This window comes from Dromaius novaehollandiae, chromosome 2 (assembly GCF_036370855.1).
Source record: "Dromaius novaehollandiae isolate bDroNov1 chromosome 2, bDroNov1.hap1, whole genome shotgun sequence".
NCBI lineage: Eukaryota > Metazoa > Chordata > Aves > Casuariiformes > Dromaiidae > Dromaius > Dromaius novaehollandiae.
The window spans coordinates 98,857,921-98,875,988 of record NC_088099.1 but is presented as its reverse complement, the minus strand read 5'-3'; the positions used below and the strand labels follow the sequence as shown (position 1 = coordinate 98,875,988).

Sequence of the window (18,068 nt, the reverse complement as noted above, 5' to 3'; positions counted from 1 at the left end):
TTTAAGCAATTTCTATGTGCATGCAACCATTTAACCCTTCCCGCTGCATTCTCAATTTAACAAACGTCCCTGTTTTTATGCAAGCCTGTCTTTTGAAATGAAACACCTCAGTAGTGGTTATTTTGCTTTTATTGCTCTTTGAAGGTTCGTAACCTCTGCTCACCATCACAGAGCAGCTCTTTTATAGTAATGTTTTGAACCAGGCTCCATACATCGCTGAGAAGCAAGATGACAGCTTCTTCACCTCATGCTGATTTCCTGACTAGCTGCTCCTTGAAGCCAGTTCAGTTCCGGCATCACATACCAAACACAGCCATTAGCCTCACTAGAGGGAGGTTATTGGCATTTTCCATTATCATCACGTTTCCTGCCCTCACAGCTTCTCTTATCTCCTACAGTATGGCACAAAAGATGTTTACATTATCAAGTAGCGCAGAGCAGGAGGAGGGGATCTGTGGAACAATGCAGTCGATGCCAGGGACCTGACACCTACAGTACATGGGTGCTGATGGCTTTACTTCAGAGCTGGCCTAGCCTGGTCTCGTGGCCAAAATACCACAAGTGTCTGGAGGACATCAGGTGCACTTCTGGAGTCCTTTTCACACTTAGTTTCATCTGGAAGGAATCCAGTTTGCTCAGGCTGAGACTGCTCCATGATATGAATGAAGGAGTAGTAATTGTGCAATATGTTTTAAAAGTGCATTCCTAACCCAAACTAAAACTTTGGCGGGGATATATATAAAAACCCTGCCATCACCTTTGTTGGACAATCAGTAGCACAGTATGCTTTTCATACTTAGGACTGCAACATCAATGCAAACCAATTCTGCCACTTGTGACAGAGTTAAAATTAGCTTAATTGACTACAAGTTCTCTAAAGTACGATAGTGCTCCACCAACAGGATGACTAACTCCATCTTTCCTATATACTTTTTCCTCCTGTATTACAGTACCTGCTGAGTCTCTTCTTTCCACCAAGTTTCTAGAAGGGTTTGTACTACCAAATCCTTTAAAACCAGACATTCCGTCTTCCAGACTTCTAGGATCTGTAGAACAGCGTGCATTTATTTAGTTCAATTCTCTGTTGTCCCATTTCCTAAGGGAGCTTTACCAAATTTGCCCAATGCTTTAACTGAGAATATGGAGTTACCCCTTCCAAACATGCACTCTGCCATACCAGTAAGCCTTCTCCTCATCTTTAGTTTAAAATTTCAAGGGTCTGTGTTTTAAGTGCCAGCAATCTGGTTCTACGTATGGTTTAGGTGAAATCCATCCGTCCCTGTTATTCTGGGAATTACCCCAACTCCTTATGAACTTGAATCAATTCAGTTTCAGATGCAGAATTTCATATTTCCGTATATTAAAGAAGATTGAGCAGTCATTCAGTACATGAAATGAGCAACATTGTTTAGTAATATAAAGAGAGTCACTAAAAAAATGAAGTCACAGTATCACAGGATGAAAACAAAGTCAATATACCTAACAGCTAAAAACTGTCAGTATTGCTGTCCAGAACTGAAAGACAGTAAGATACAGTTGTTTGTCATAGGGTTCATTAACAGTATGAAAGGGGAATCTTGCTAGTTACACAAAACTTTAACAATTTCTGAAAAGCACAATCTCAGTCAGCCTTTTAAAATGACAAAGTGCCTTGCCAAAGTGAAGGAACCAAGGAAGAATTTCCAAAATTTAAGAGACTTAAGACTACAGGATAGTTTGGGGAAAGAAGAGGAAATAAAAGGAAGAAAACAGAAAAGAACAATGTAGATGTTTCCAGATATCTTTTGATATAAACACGTATTTGTGGATCTTGTAAAGTTTGTAAGTACTGTGACTTCCATTTCCAAGGTAGGTTATGATAGATTAGAATCTGCTGGATTTTCAGTCAGGTTTTATTTACCCAGTGCAAATCTCAAAGTTAATCAAAAGAAACTGTTCTTCAGAATTTGAGGCACCAAGAAGAGCTTTTTAATTGCTGCATAGTGATTTCTGTCTCTTACAAGAGTGGCATTTTCACAATATCAAACGAGTGTTCAGTAGAGCAATAAATACAGCATATGGAGTTAACATAACTGTGTACCTTCAGACATAAAAGGTTAGCTTAGGATTCTCATTCCTTACCTACACACATATACAATTCCCACCTTCCCCCAAAATAAATCTGTAATAAAATAATCCTTTATTTCAAACTAAGTTAATGTACAATTAGTATAACCAGGCGGGAAGAATTCCACTAACCCTAAAGAACCAAAACCCAGGTGTTGTCATATTATATTTAATTACTTAATAACCACTTCATCTGAAGCTGTAAATGATAATTTACTACTGGCTTTAGCTATAAAACACTACTAAAACAGCATCTGCAGCCCACAGTGTATTTCAGGAGATTGGGGGCACAGTTATTCACATATATTCTTCCTCCAAGAACACAGAAATGTAGCCAAGACCAGGAGGGTTGGAAAATTCAGCTATTTGTTTCTGCAGACAGTCTGCATCACGTAGTAGTGTGAAAAGGGAACAGGAACTTTGTTGTATTTACAGTTTAATATGATATGGGCTGGTCAGTGAATCTAAGAGTTTTCAAGTCAATTAAAATTGAAATTGCCCTGATCAACAGCTTATCCCGAATGAAGGGGCAGAGAAAGACAGGCAATACAGCTGTGAATATTAACTGACCCTGCCTATCACCAAGGCTAACAAGCACAGTTCTTCAGATACTTATACCTGAGATTCTAATGGCTCTAGAAAACATAATCTAAAAAAATTTAGCAAGCATAATACAATATATTGTAATTAGGGATTTTTGAAAGCTTCCTTGCAAGCTGTTTTGCAGGCATAACAAATAATCTTCTGAATTCTTCAAATATACAGAAGTTTTTGGTTTTCAGTTATTAACTCATTTTTCTGAAAACCCTACATCATCTTATGCCTTGCAGAATTTTTTCCCTTTTTTGTTTTCTTACTTAATATTTCACAAAAACAGACATAGTTGTACTAGTCTCACAATACTAGCAATCCTGGAACGTCTGTTTTGCTGTTGTTTTAGATGGCAGGGCAGTGAATCCATTTTAAACTCCTTTTCTCAACTTACCTTGGCAGTTTTAAAACCCATACTTGTCCACTGGGTGGTAGCAAAGTGCACTGTTTCAGAAACACTATAGCCACAACACACTTTAGACACAAAGGATCCAGGAAAACAGACGACAAACTGCCCGCTCTGCTGTACAGTACGGTGCACCCTGATCCCCTCCTTACACAAGATTTCTGGGGAGATCTAGAAAGACATAAAAGCAAAAAAAAAAAAAAAAAAAAGGAGAACTTTCTTTTACAATTTGCCCCCCCCCTTTCCTTGCTGTGCACTGCCACATCCTACTTGTTCCAGAGAAAAGCTGTGCTCTACTGATAACTCAGCTCCATTCACTTTCTCTCCTCCCTCTCGCACAAACTGAAAGCCCACTGCCACATTCAGTATTTGAAGTGAGAATTATAGAAGTGGCTCTTTTGAAAAACACTAATTCAAACTCTCACTTGCCAAGCAATCTCAAACACAAAGAATCAAAACAATACCATCTGTAAAAAAAGTAACATCCATTTTAATGCCTGACACTTGAGGCCATTTGTTTCTCCTTCTAAGTCTTTTCAGACAGACTTGTCATTGAATCCATTTTGCTTTTACACATTTGTTAGAGATAGTGGAGGAACTTATTTTTGTTCTGGATTCCCAAATTTACTTTTAAATGCACTAAATGGAAATTGTTATCCATAAAATAAACAAGGGAAACAAAGAAACTTTCAAATCCTTCAAAGTATTTGACTTCTCATCTCCATACTGGCATAAAATGTCATTCATGGCAGGTGAACTGATTACAAAACACTCACTTTGTGAGTTGATATATGTCATGGGCAATATTAAAAATGGACATTTACTGCTCATATTTATTTTTATTTCAGCATTTAAGCACCTTCTTAGAAAAATACCATGTGGGTAAAATGCTGCTGCAAGTAGGAAGTGTCCAGATTCTATCAACAGCCTCTATGTTATTTTAATATAGGACAAAAACAAAATAGTTTTCAAAACAACCAACCTTCTGATTAGCTTTGGAATCTCAAATGGCAACACCCCTCTCCCAGTATTCACTTACCATTACATTACTTTCAAGCATTTCCAGCCCTGGAGTGCCATTGGCTTGCAGCAGGGTATGTACCACATCATCAAGTTTGTTCTCCTCTGCAGCAGGAATGCAATACCTTTTGTTTTGCCAGAAGAAAAAGAGAAAGATTTACTACAGAGTAAATAATGGTCCACCTCTATGCAGTAACAGGCAATTCTGTCCAGGACATTGATTAAAAGAAAGAAATTAAACACAGACTTTCCCACACAGTTCTTTTTGGCAAAACACTTCAGATTCATGGAAAGCTGTTTGTTTAGACTCAGTCTGATGGTGTTCGCTAGACGCCAAAGAAAACAAAATCTCCCCCAAAAGACATGCGAAAACTCGTTGCTCTGTAGAATCAGAGTAGAAAAATAAGCAATAGCATGATATGCATCGTAATGACACCAAAACAGCTGATTATGAGAAGTTTCCCTCTTTTGAGCACCAATACATGTACTCTTATCTTTAGCTTAAATGTCAGTGTTTGTTACCTGTGCATAAAAAAATGTTTTCTCTTCATAACAAAGTCACAAACCATCCTTACATTAGTGAGGACACTGTTACGGATGCAATATTGTGACACTACGCTGCTACTCAAAGTCCCACTTTTGCCTGTGCCTTGCCAGAAGACTATGGATTATGCCTATCCAGCAGATGTCTGTTCCCAAGATCTGGTGCTTGGTAATACCTGACCACTGCAAACCAATCAGTGCAGCCTGCTGGGAGAGACAGTGCAACTCCCGGGATTCCCAAATGTGCCCTGAGTTGCAGCCACACAAAGTGCCTATCTGCAACATTACTTTTTATTTTGAGGCAAATAAAAAGCATCTCTAGGTTTATCAAGAATTATCTCAGCTCACTTCAAGCAATCGGACCTCAATCTGGAACCCATTTGCCCTCACACCAGACACATACAGAGCTTTTGTTCCAAACTCAGCATACAACAGGAGAGAATGAATCTAAAAAGATTTTTAGGAAAGGGTGATGACATGCAGTTTTCTCATGGTTTGTCCAGGTCTTTCCACCAATATGATAAAGCATTCTGTTGGCCTTACAGACCTCGTCAGGATGTCTGCTTATAACGTACACTAATACTAACTCTGGATGCATCATAAGAATAGTGTGTTATCCTGCTTGATGAATCTGAAGGAGGCTGTATGTCTTAGGATTTGAACAGGTCTTTACTGTTGACTGTACTGATGACAACTTTGATTCATCTTTGTTGATCTTGAAGCTGAAAGCCAGAAAAAATGACCATATCTGCTTGTACAGCTAATTGTAGCCAAGCTACAGACTCTGATGAGCCAGTTACCCAGGCATACAGAGATTGACCTCTCCTTACATACATATTGACAATGATCAGGACTTTGCTAAGACATCTTTGGGCTATAGAAAGGTGAAGTGTAAGAACCTCATTTTGATAAGGATTAAGCCCCGGAAGCAATCTTAAATACATGTTGTGTATCAAATACTTTGCAGCACCTGTGTTGTTAATAGTGACAGCTGCAGAACATCTGCATGGGCGTAGAGGACAACTCTAGTTACACTAGAATAACAGATTTTAAATGGTGACGAAAATATTTTAGGTTCAAACCCAGAACGTGGCAGCAACTATTCTTTTCTTTTAGAGTCCGAAAATAGCTGGAACAGCCAAAAGATTGCCTCTCAAACATGTAGTCCCTCACAAGATGGGCCCAGGAAAAAGCACAGGAGATGTGTGAAGAGGAGAAACAGCACAGAAGTGCTGGGACTATCTGACTGTTGGTGCAGCTGCCAACAGCAGCCTGAAGGGAATGCAGATCATTTGCTACTATGGCATATTCTGTAATTTCATTCACTTGCAATCCTTGACCTACCCATCAAAAAATGGAAAATGAGCAGCCATTATAGGCTACTTAGCATCAGAGAAGAGACAGATTTGCTTTTCTCTTTTCAGTGTTGGTTCTTTTAATGGGCCCTAAGAATCCCTCCTGAGAGAAAGACTAGGTCAGTGACTTCTGGCCTGCATGAAAATGAGTTCTCCTTTGTTTGCTCTTTGGGAGGGAAATCTGAGAGATTAGAGAATGACCCAAGCGATCCCCAGGTAAATGAAGCGTCACTGATTTAACAGCGCAGGGATTTGTTCTTTGGAAGAGAAGATTTCTGGGTGCTGGGTGGACTTCGCAAGACAGAGAAGAACTCTGGTGCCCAGTGCCCTTCTTTGTTATTACTGAAGCACCACTGAATACCAAGTTGTCAGGGCTTCTCCAGATGTGCCACCAGACCTAGAGTTACTAAATTCATCTTTCCTCAATAAAGTCAGGAACTTTATTGCAATCTTAAAAGTTGTAATGAGCTAATAATGCCTATTAGCCTGACAGTTCAGCCTGGCAGCCTTGCTGAAGAACAGCTTTTGTAGACAAAATAGTTTTGCTTCTTTTTCATGAGTTACTCCCGGTTAGTGTCCACGTTTCATCAAGGCAGCCACCAGAAGCACACCTAGAGCTATTGGCTGTTTATATGTAATCTCCTCAAAGGAGAGCATGTGGCTTCTGTGGGCTGCTGCTTCTGAGCTGGGAAAAACAGAAGGAATGGCCTTTCCTAAAACTTTGTCTGGCTCTCCGTGAGCCTCTTCAGTTCCCAAAGGCATGTGTTCTGACACACACAATACAAAAAATGGCCTCAGAACGTAATTAGGGGACTCTTGAACTTCTGTATGGAACTAGCACTCCTTTAAGCCTAGATGAACATCATAAAAGGAAACAGACTCACCTAGGGTTGAAGACAACATAGCTTGCTCAGCAATTTGTCCTAATAATGTATTATTATAAAAAAATACAGATTCCTGACTCACAAAAGAGGAGCCATGAAATGCCAAAGTGATAGAAGTCTCCAGGTTTGTAGTATAATCCCATAGGTAAACTGCAGGGCCAAGAGTAGCTTTTTACCTTCACCCCTTGGTATATCATATACAGAACATTTCTCCAACTTAAAATATTTAGAGGTGCTCCTGCAGAAATAGCACAGAAGCAGTGTTTACTATGGGGCTGCGGACAAGAAAAATAACATTCCTTGTCCAAGAGGGCAGCTGAACATGTTCAACAGCTACATAGGAAGCCTAGAAGGACTCTATCGACATAGCTGGCACCAGTAACAGGAGACAAAACTGCACAAAAAAGAGCTTTAAGAGTTTCCTCAAATCCTTTTTTAGTGCTGTGTACCTTCCTAGTGTCAACTGCGTCAATACCACTGACATCAGCACCAGCTGAGAAATGTGGGAGTTAAAGGTATTGGTGTGACTAACACTGAAGAACACACTTCGTATGTGCATGAAGAGTGGTTGAGCTGGCTGCTGCCACCACCGCGGGGCTCCTGGATGCAAAGGCAGGTGCTGACTCTGCAGCTGGTACAGTAGCACTCACGCTCGGGGGCCCTGCAGCGCTGCTCCTGCCACACTGCAAGACCAGCCGAAGGGTTCCCCATACCCTCTTGAACAGAGTTCAAGAGGAGAACTACTATAAATGATAAAGGGAACCAGCTTCTCGCTTTTGCAAAGGCAGTACTGCTTCCTTACAAGAAATGAGGTACAAGAGCTTCCTGGAACAAAACACAAAGTTTAGTGCTTGCCTACACAAGGGAAACTTAGGTAAGACAAACCAACTAACTATGCTCTTATCGAGTTCATAGGATTTGCAGATGACATTCTTCTTCAGGAGTAAAATGGCTTACATCTCCCTCACTGCAATCAGCCTTTGAGGAGATACAAAGCAATATGCTACTACTCAACATTAATGTTTAACATTAGGAATCTCTGTGATTAGGCTACTTTCTGAGTGCTTGAATTTGAAGGTCTGATTGTCTTTGAAATTATCTGTATGATTTTCTCCCTCCCACTGTAAAATTTCTTAAGTTTTTGATATTTTTGTTTTCTAAAATAGAACTCCGTCATGTGGCGTTATACTGATCTCAGGTTCCATTCATCAGATCAGATCCACTGCCTAAATACCAACTGAGCTAACAGGATAACTGAGAGTAGTTAATTCCCTTTTCCATTAGAAAATTCTATTTTCTGTTCTCCTACATACGCCAGCCAAGAAGAGAACAAGACACACTTTCCGAGGGCACTGAACAGACACCTACTGCCAGCAAAGACTGACACTGTACTGCAGAGTGTGGAGAAGTATGCTAGAGGGTATCCGGTCTCCTGTCCTTGCACCCTGTAGCCATGCACTGGTCCTACTCTGCTGCTATCACTTTCAGTCTAATTCCATGCTGTACCCTAATTTTGTTGCTGAGAGTAAGGAACTTCTCGTCTTCTAAATGTTACCTGCATATCAAGAGCAGGTTCCCTGGGAGCACAGGAGGGAAAGTGGCTAGCTTTCACCTAGCTACTGTTTCTGAAAAAACCCTCCGTGGCTGTTATGCCTCAGGGTCAGATCCAGGGGAGATAGACTCCTCTGGGAACTTCGCTGCCTGTCTGCTCCACTGCACATGCAAATACCACATTTCAGAGAACTGTACAGTTCTGGTGGACTTTCACCTGAGCAGTCCCTCATTTGCCTATTATCACAGCATTCAAAAATTGCAATTTGAACAGTTTTTGACAGTAACTAAAAGGGTAACCAGGCATACCTGTAAGTCTGTTTTTTCTTCAAATCTTATTTTAAAAGGGGGAAAAAACCTTTAAAGCACTATATAGCATTTACTTTCACTTTTATTAAGGCCCCATGCAGCAAATGTTATACTAGGGGTTGTTTAATAACTTTTTCCTTTGTTTATTATATTTTCTCTGATCAAGAAATACAGTTATATTGCTTATCATTTATTGTTCTCACTGATGATCCTCTTGAGTAATAACATCATTATCATAGGAATATGACAGAATGGCATGCGACATGCCAGCAGCATCTGCTTCCACTAATTCCTCCGTCAGCTGTTGTACTTCATTACAATCTAATTCATTATCATCTTAGTAGTACATATGCATTGAATCCAGGAAGGATTCACCATGTTTGAACCCATTTGCAAAGCTGAGTACTAAGTCTATTTGCATGAAGTGGCTACAAAACACGAAATGTAGCTAGCAAATAACTGTAATGTCCCTATCGTGACAGCAAAATGATGTATATAATGGGTCGGTAAAGATTAAAAACAACACAGAAAATACTAGGGACCTGGTATATACAGCATTCAAGATATTTTGTGGCATAAAAAGAAAGTGGTGGCTATTTAGTCAGAGCATGGATTCATCCTTTTACAAGTGGTGACATGGAGCTACCGTGAACAAATGTCTCTCTACTCTGTCAGCCTAAGGGAAGCCCACCTTGACTAGATGTCATTTGGCTTCTACTTCATGAAAACATTTTGAAGCATAAAACCTGTGTCAAGCAGAATCAGTTTACTGCTAAATATCTCAGAAGAGAGCCTGGAAGATCTACTGAAATGCTTCTTCCAGAAAAGGGGGATTTCATCACTTAGTTTGTATTATATTTTCCCATTAAATTCATAATCACAAAGACTGGACTTTTTGATGTAATTCTTTCAGACAAAAGGTACTACACCTACAGCTATAACACCAACCTACAGAGAGCCACTGGGGTGAACACTAAGAAAACAAAACACAGGAATACTTACCAGATGCAGTCAGCACCAGTGTGTAAGTAGTCAATGTATGGAAGGTGATTTTGGTCTCGAGACCAGCATGAGGTAGAAAAGACCATGCCAATATTTAGCCAAGGAATTGTCACTCCTAAAACAAAGGGATTGAAAATAAGTTTTGAGTAACTGCAATTTCTAATTAAAAGTCAAAGACAGTTTCAGGGCATTTGGGTTGAAAATCTTGTTCTTCCAGTGAGCTGACCCTGAAATTTTAAGTCTTTCTGCCAGAGAAGGGTGACTAACTCACAAAGAATAACTGATTTAACAAATTCAGACATTTTCCCTTCATAAAATATCTCCCAGCAGATTTCAGTGCTCTTGAATGTGTTCATTTTCTAGTAGCTGTAAAAAATTTTATTCTTTAGAGTATTTACAAATATTCATAATTCAAGCTCAATACCACTGATTACAGAAGTCACTTCATGTTGTGAAACATACATGGGCATGTGAACATGTATCCTACTTCTCAATTGGATGTTTCCAGGCTTAATATCTGCACAAGTGACTGGATTTAGCTTTCAGTTAACATTTCTACTCGTAAATCATAATGGCACAAATGCAGCTGGAACACTCACAAAAATTCATTTAGAAAACTTGTGTGCTGCTTTGCCCACAGTGTCTTGATTTTGTAAGTAAGAAAGCTCCACGCTCTGTGTTTTACTATCCTGACAAAAAAACCGAAACCACTGATGGTCCTAGCAACAACGAAAAGGAATATTGCAAGGACAAATGAGGCCCAGGTACATGGTCTCAACTATTCATTAATTCTCAATCTACTCACCTGTTTTCATGCCTTCAAATAGCAGCTGCTACAGCTATTCCAGAGGGGTTGAAAACAAAACAATCCTTTTCTACATCTTTATTTAAAATAAAAATTGCCATTTCAAATAACAAATTGCAGGTAATCTGGAAATATTATCCTCATAAGGTACAGTGATAAACATGGCCATGGCCTGAGTCTTGTTTGATAGCCCCTTTGTGACAAAAATACATTAATACTGCAGACTTCCCAGGGTCAGAGAGGGGATATACATGTCTCTACCAGGGTAGCTGGGGAACAGAGGGGCTGGAAAGAGGGACAAGGCTTTGGTGGCTAAACCACCACATTTCCAGAGCACTTGCTACTGCTGAAAACAGAGAAAACAAACTTGCTTACCAGGCACAGCACCAAGATGTCGCAGGATGGATCCTGTATTATTAGGAAGGACTGTGAGGTTCCACCCATGCCTGGATGGGGCGATACAGATGCAGCCAGACATCAGCGCTGTGCCCCTGGCACCCGCCACCGCCGCGCTGCCCTGCCGGCCCTGTGCCCGCCCTCTGCTGAGCAGAGCAGGGCCACCAGCCCAAGTCCACAAAATGGACACAATCAGCAACTTTACCTTGAAAATGGTTCAGATTTCCCCACAGGAAAGCCGCTCCCATGGGTATTGGTATCTACTTTCCCACAATGCACTGCTACATGGCAATCTTTCTGTTCCACTATCCGCCAATATTCTTGCTATTGTAAGAGAAAGTGGTAACACATTTTTAATTCACTGAATGAAACATCTCTCACTGGAAGCTAAAAAACAGAAATCTGCAGGGCTTTGATAATCTCACTATAGTTCCAGCAAAAAACATTGCTTAAAAATAAGAATTTAAATATTTAAAAGTAACAGCAAATTGGGAAGACAGAATTTATATCCACTTGCTCCTGTGCTTCAGCACAAGATAGACTAACACTTCTTCCTTTCCTTCAGTTCCTCAATAGTTTTATTAAAGATGTTAAAAAAAAATGTAAAGGAAGAATCAGTACCATGTCTATATAATCATTTATTTTTCTCCCACACCAGACAGTCCCAGACTGGTTATGCTAACACCTGAATGTCAGCTATACTAAGCCACGCTCAGTCCCTCTGAGTAAGAACATTTCCCACCCCTTGTGTTGGCCTCACCTCTACTTCAGCTACTGTAGGCTCCTTTGTGAAGCACATGTTCATGATGTTTCTTGCTGTTCGATAAAAGGTTGTTAAAGAAACAGACCTACCCTGTGGATAAAGAAAATAAAATTAATACCTCTGTCCCCTCCTGGCTGCACTTATTTCCTTACATGCCCAATCCCAGAATGTGAAGAGGAGAAAGAGGAAAGTGTTTCCAGAACATGTGTGCTTCTAAAGTTCATTTCTTACCTGGGAAAATATATCTAAAGATAGAGAAGTCTAATCACATTAAACCTGTCACGATGATATGGTCAAAACAACCACTTAAAACTCCAACTAACTATTCAACAGAAAGCTATGTACACTGCTGTGCCCAGCACAATCTTATGGCTTTGACAGATAAAGAAGATGGACATGTCCTAGCTTTCTATGACAGGTCATAAATGACCCAGTCTATGATCCCACCCAGATTTCAGAATCAAGTCCAATACCTTTAGAGGACCATATGGTTAAGCCCTCCATATACAGAGAAAAAGGTGAAAAAAATTAGGAAAATCACGGAAATGTTCAACATCAAACCAGTACTGTATGAGACAGAAGGGAGTCACAAAAAGTACAGTTTACCAAGATTATAGTAATCACCTGCATACAAAAACTAGTTATGCTCAAATCAGTAGAAGTAGTTCAAATGTAAGGAACCAGAACTTCATATTACAAGGCTGACAAAAGTAAAATACAACAAAATTGCCAAATGAGTGCATTCTTCCTTTGCACTGCTGCAGAAAGTGCTTTTGATATAAACTTTACAAGAAAAGGATCTGGCTTGGTTTTCTGCCTGTGCTGTATCTGAGTTTCTGGATACCTTCTCTCATGGCTATTTATAATATCAGACGCTCGAGGAAGCAACGTCCATTAGGTGCTTAGTATCGTACAGGAATGGGTTTACGGTGCCTGTGGCAGGGTGCGAGGGAGGCCAGGGAAGCGCCAAGAGCTGGAGCCCTACCACCATCCTGCCCAAGTGTAAATCACGCAGAAAACACACCATGAGTCATAGAAGTCTCCTTTTCAACTTTGCCTGTACACAACCTCACATTTTTACAAATGTGTAAAACCAGCCTTAAGGTGTTTGGGTTTTATCTTTGTTTAGCTCCACGGTGTATAGGAAATGAAACTACATGTTGGTAAGATGGAAAAACATTCTGCAAAGGCTTTAAAGGCAGCAGCAGGAGAGCTTGGTTGCCCCCCAGTCCAGCCGTACAGCCCGTGTGTGGACACCCCACTGCTCTCCTCACTGCAGGGCAGAAGAAGAAACCCCCTGGCTGTGAGCCCGGACAGCTGGCAGCACTGAGCCACCAAACCGCACAGGGCTGCCGCACTGGCTTGCAGTGATCGCTGTATGCAAGAACTACCGTCGCTTTGCAGACCTGGAGCTCATGATATCGTTTCCTCCTCCACAGATCTACTGCTCCTTCCTCTAACTCCCATCATGTCTACCAGCTTCCCAGATGAGCATCCAAGGATTTAAACTCCAAGTAAACGAACATTTTATTACCTGGACTATTACCTTCTTATTGTTTCAATTATGAAAGAGATCTGCCAAACCACCTAAGTCTTTTCTAGTGTTTAATTTATTTAAGAACTATGCCCAAGAGTAAACTAGGAACAACTATACAGCAGTTTTTTCCCCAGAGGCCAACTCTATCACTTTGCTACACTTCTATGGTTGTAACATTGTCACTTTTTTTAATTGAATGAAATGCAATTAGCTGTAACAAAAAACTTTGTAAAATGCCCAGGGCCTGGGGCCCTCCGATTCCCATAAACTTCAGAGTTGGATGCTCTGTGATACAATAAACAATTTCCTTCATCTTTTAATGCCCTCATGAATCATTTACTGAGGCAGCCTTTTAAAACAAAAACTCTCATAAAATGCATTGCTCCCGCCAACAGTCATCAAACTCGAACATACACTTCACTGTTCACAAACAAACAAATACTCTGCAATAGCTTTCTTGGTTTAAATGATTTGCCTGTTTCTTTTGTCTTAATAAGAAAAATAAGGATTATCTTCCAAATTTCACTGTGTTTTTCCATTTTTCACGTGCACAGCAACCAAAAAAAAGGGAAGAGCAAAACTGAACAGTTTAACCCGTAAAAAATTGCATTTACACATTTTTTCATCCAACGAGAATTTGATATCTTTTTAGTCTCCTAAAAGTTGTAAAATAAATTTAATGGTTGAGGACTTTTTTTCTCTTTTTAATCTAAGGGACCTCCCACAATTTTCTAGAAGACCATTTCAGAAAATAACTGAAAATTCTGTAATGGAGCTGACAGAAATCAGAAGACCAAATTAACTGTTGAAAAGCAAAATATATTCTCAGCCTCCCTCAAACATTTTTGAACAGCTCAACAACTGCGCTGAGACCTTGGACCGGCTACGCAGAGCCTCTGCTATTGTGACAACACGACAGAGAACGAGTTAAGGGACAAAATTCTCTATCTCCTCTTCTGAATTTTTCACAGCTTCTCCATCAGCATCAAGAACAAACCCAGTGCACAAACATCAACAAACCTTGCTTACGCCCATGTGTACTCGCCTTGACAGGCAACACACGGGAGGAAAGGCATGGAAAAAGATACCACGATGTTAGGAATGTTAATGAGGTTAAAGCAATTTTAAAAACCAGCAGAAAACAGAGATTTCGTAACATCCACAGACTGGGAAGGAGAGGTATCTGTGAAGCTGAGAGGGAAAAGAAAACATTGAAAACAGCAAGCTGAAGGCAGCTCAGCAGGGGCTTGCTGTGGCAGCTTCACGTGAGTGCTGGGAAAACTTGGTCAGTGCTTTCTTCTGCAGCTCCCGGGAACAGATCTGCCACGCTGCCTTCAGTCCAGTCTGCACGGAAACGAATGCTGCAGCAATTCTGGTGTTAGTCAGCTCCATTACAGATTTTTGAAATATTTTCTCAGAGCTAAAACACTGGGGAAGGAGGAGAAGGTAAAAATCTTGCAACAGACAGTTCTTTGATGACAGCAGTTTACTTTGTTTTATGTACTTACAGACAACACCACCTTATTACAGATAGAAGAGCCATGTATTTAGGAGTAAAGAAAGCAAGCACAGCAGCCTGCAGCATACACTTAAAAGCACAGGAGGCCTTACAGCCGGAAAGGAGTAACACTGAAAATGAGTTAGGAATCCCGGGGAGAAAAATCAAACCAAAAGGAGATTTACTCTAACCTTGACTTGTGATATGGTGTTAAGTGCTGCGGGAAGACTGGATGTCTCTTTCTGAACTCTTGTCCCAGTTCAAGCACATACTGACTGCAAAAATTACTGTGAGAAATCCTGATTGTGTGGCCTCTTTATGGTCTAAAGTATAGACTTTATGGTTGAAGTACACTACATCTGTGTGATTATGATATTCTCTTCCAGCCCTCAATCTATTGATCTGGGCATTTATGGAAGGTTTTGTTTTGAAATCAGAATTAGAAACGTGCTGTAGAAAGGAATCATTATAACCCCATCATCTTCTGAAACATAGAGCTTAACTGTAACGTAAGGACAAGTTTTGTTAAAAATCTCATATATTCCTAGAAGCATGTTAGTATGAAAAGAGCACTCCCCACACACATATACAGAAGTATATCACCATTGAAGAAAAACACAGAATGCAGAATTAGAAGGTTTGTTTCATAAGATGCCATAATGTACCCTCATCTTAAATCCATAAGACATCATCCCAGCTTAGGCTTATTGAATACCCTAGTAAGGAGCTGTATTAGATTTAAAAGTGTTGTGGGTTACTCTTGTGGGTCAAGACCGTTATATGCTTTCTTTTTTTTTTTTTTTTTTTTTTTACATATATATATATATATATATATATATATACATATATACACACACACACACACACACACACACTTCAGAGCTTGTTTTAAGTGATGGAACCAGTTCTTATGTATCAAATCATCTATAGGGTTCTCCCCCAAGTGCTGCAAAAATGAAGTTATAATACTCCTGTGATTGGACTGACCAGTTTTCTGTTCTCCGCATCAGGAATCTCTCCAGCAACTCATTTCAGATTTGTTCCCTCTATTTTACCCAGGTCTGTCACCTGTTGCAACAGCCCCCGGCCTGGTGCAGCTGGCTGTACTGCAGATGAGTGTAAGCTTGGTTTTAAAGGGAGAGTCAGTGCTGCGGTGTCTGCGATGCTGCCGGCACGGCACGGCCATCTGAGGTGGTGCCTGAGCTGGTCTGTGTTTTGCAGCTGCCTTCGGTAGATGGGAGAACACAAGTGCGCCGTCTCAACAGTAGCTGTTTCTAACAATTTCTATGCTACAAACAAAAATATTTTTAAGGTTCAGTCACTGGGTTTCTCTGGGCTTGCACCGAGTCCTGAAGCTGTAAGCACTGCCAGTGTTTCGCACAACAGCAACAGCTTGGGAGATCCGAGGGAAGGCCTGGAGCTCAGCCGATTCATGCTGCTTACTAGCCACCACCTTTCATTTGGTTATTTGTTTGTGTGCTTTTTTTTTTTTTGGGGGGGGGGGAAGTTCTGTAATTTTGCAGTCTGATTGGGATACTTATTTTTACCAATTTCATTCTTCCCTTTTGAGTTACTTTGTATCTTCTAAACTTGAACTTGGGACTTGCAGGGGAAAAGAAGATAGAGGTACTTCCCCTCTAAGTTCGATGTTGTTCATACAGCAGCCAGGATAAGATATATCATGTTTTCCATTTAACATCATCAAGCACAGTACTTCAAGTGCAAAAATGACACTTTGCTATTCACAAATGCTGCTGTCACTAGATAAGCTCTTGTCCAATAGGAACATGGCAAAGAGATTACTTTTCAAAGGTGGGATTGAGGATGGAGTCCCAGAATAAAAGAATTTTTGTCTGACAAATCATAACAGGCTGCAAAAGAAACTCGAAGCAAATTTTTAAAGCCCAAGTCATGACCTCATTCGGTCTCTAAATAGCTTAACAATAAACTACTTTGGGCTATCTGGTTTCATTTCCGAGTGATGGAAGCGAGATTGGAATGAGAAGAACAGTATACTCCTTTTCTGGGCACAGACACTGAACGCCGTATTTCTCTCTGAGCACCGCTAAACAATTCAGTGCAACTCAAAATTACACTGCGAGCTGCAGTGCCAAGTCCTGCTCAAGAGCAGGAGACTGCCAAATAAAATACAGTGAATAAGTCAGCATTCCTTTGCAAGTGGACATGCTTGATATGTGGAGGGCTAAGCGTTCACGTGACTGTTAGCGCAGAGCAAAATTTGGCATTGTAGATGAAAACATTGTTTGCCCTTTCTAAATGTAGTGCATCTCTAGTGATGTTAGTTTTGATGGGGAGCACTACTTCCCTCAACAAGAGGCTCGCAAGAAGCAGGAGTGAGAAAGCAGAACATTGCTTTAAATGTCACTAGAAAATGAAAATAAAAATTGTGTCTGTAAGAGTAAGTGGATGGAGCTATTCAGGGAATCTCTCACGAGGAGGCGAAGGGGGGCAGAGTCTGGTGCAGCGTGTCTACAGCAATACCACCTTCCAGCTTTTCAAGCAACCTGCAGGAGCTAGTCAGATCAGGATCAAGTCAACAGACGCTCATCGAACCGCCTGGCTCCGATGCTCCCTGCCTGAGCTGCTGCCTTGGGAAGGGCAGCTGCAGCCCAGCGGTTCCCCCCGCCCCGGTCGGCACCCACGCACGGTCTGGCAGACCCTCGCACCAGTTTTACGCAACGCAAGCGCCAGATCCCATCGCTGTTACCTTGTATATACACTTGTGTAAGTTGCTAAGAACTCCCTCCTCCTCCTCTTCCTCCTCGTCCTCCTTCATGGTCTCCTTTTCCTGAGCGAAGAGCCGCCGCCTGCCCGTCTTCAATGGGACGTCGACTTCTTTTAACTTGTTGCGGAAGCCATTTTTGTGAACCACGCCATTGATGAGTCCGTTTTTGGGCTCAAACCGGGGCAAGGAATGGAACTTGTAGGCATTCTCCGAATGTCCCTCCAAAGGTCCTTTCCTCTTCTCCAAGATTTCCTTTTCCAGCAAGACCTCCTTCTCCAGTTTCTTGTGCTCCTCGGGGGAGAGGGAGTCGTAGGAGAGCAAGTACTGGCAGTAGGCTTCCTGCAGCTTGGCCAGCCTGTCCTGTGCAGTTTTGGGGATGCGCAGCATGTCTGCCAGTTTGTTCCATTTCTTGAGGTCAGTCACTTGCTGCATCCCCCCCATCTCGTTAATCAGCTGGACGAAGCAGGCCAGGTCGAGCTCGCAGCCTCCTGGAGCCGGCGTGCGCAGGGAGCACAGGGGGAAAGGGAAACACAGGAGACGGTTAGGAAAGCTGCAG

The 18,068-nt window shown here is 41.2% G+C and overlaps 1 protein-coding gene across 6 annotated transcripts in view; it reads right to left on the bottom strand.

Annotated features, from left to right (window-relative positions):
* The window catches only part of JARID2 (jumonji and AT-rich interaction domain containing 2), a 235,812-nt gene that overhangs the window by 11,407 nt on the left and 206,337 nt on the right, over positions 1 to 18,068 (bottom strand). For all 6 annotated transcript variants that reach the window (XM_064506999.1, XM_064507000.1, XM_026113028.2 and 3 more), the window contains 7 exons: positions 17,495 to 18,000; positions 11,729 to 11,821; positions 11,174 to 11,292; positions 10,948 to 11,018; positions 9,768 to 9,882; positions 4,143 to 4,248; positions 3,092 to 3,274 (listed from right to left, as the gene is read on the bottom strand). In XM_064506999.1, the coding sequence (XP_064363069.1) occupies positions 3,092 to 3,274; positions 4,143 to 4,248; positions 9,768 to 9,882; positions 10,948 to 11,018; positions 11,174 to 11,292; positions 11,729 to 11,821; positions 17,495 to 18,000 (1,193 nt within the window). The remainder of the gene's footprint in view (positions 1 to 3,091; positions 3,275 to 4,142; positions 4,249 to 9,767; positions 9,883 to 10,947; positions 11,019 to 11,173; positions 11,293 to 11,728; positions 11,822 to 17,494; positions 18,001 to 18,068) is intronic.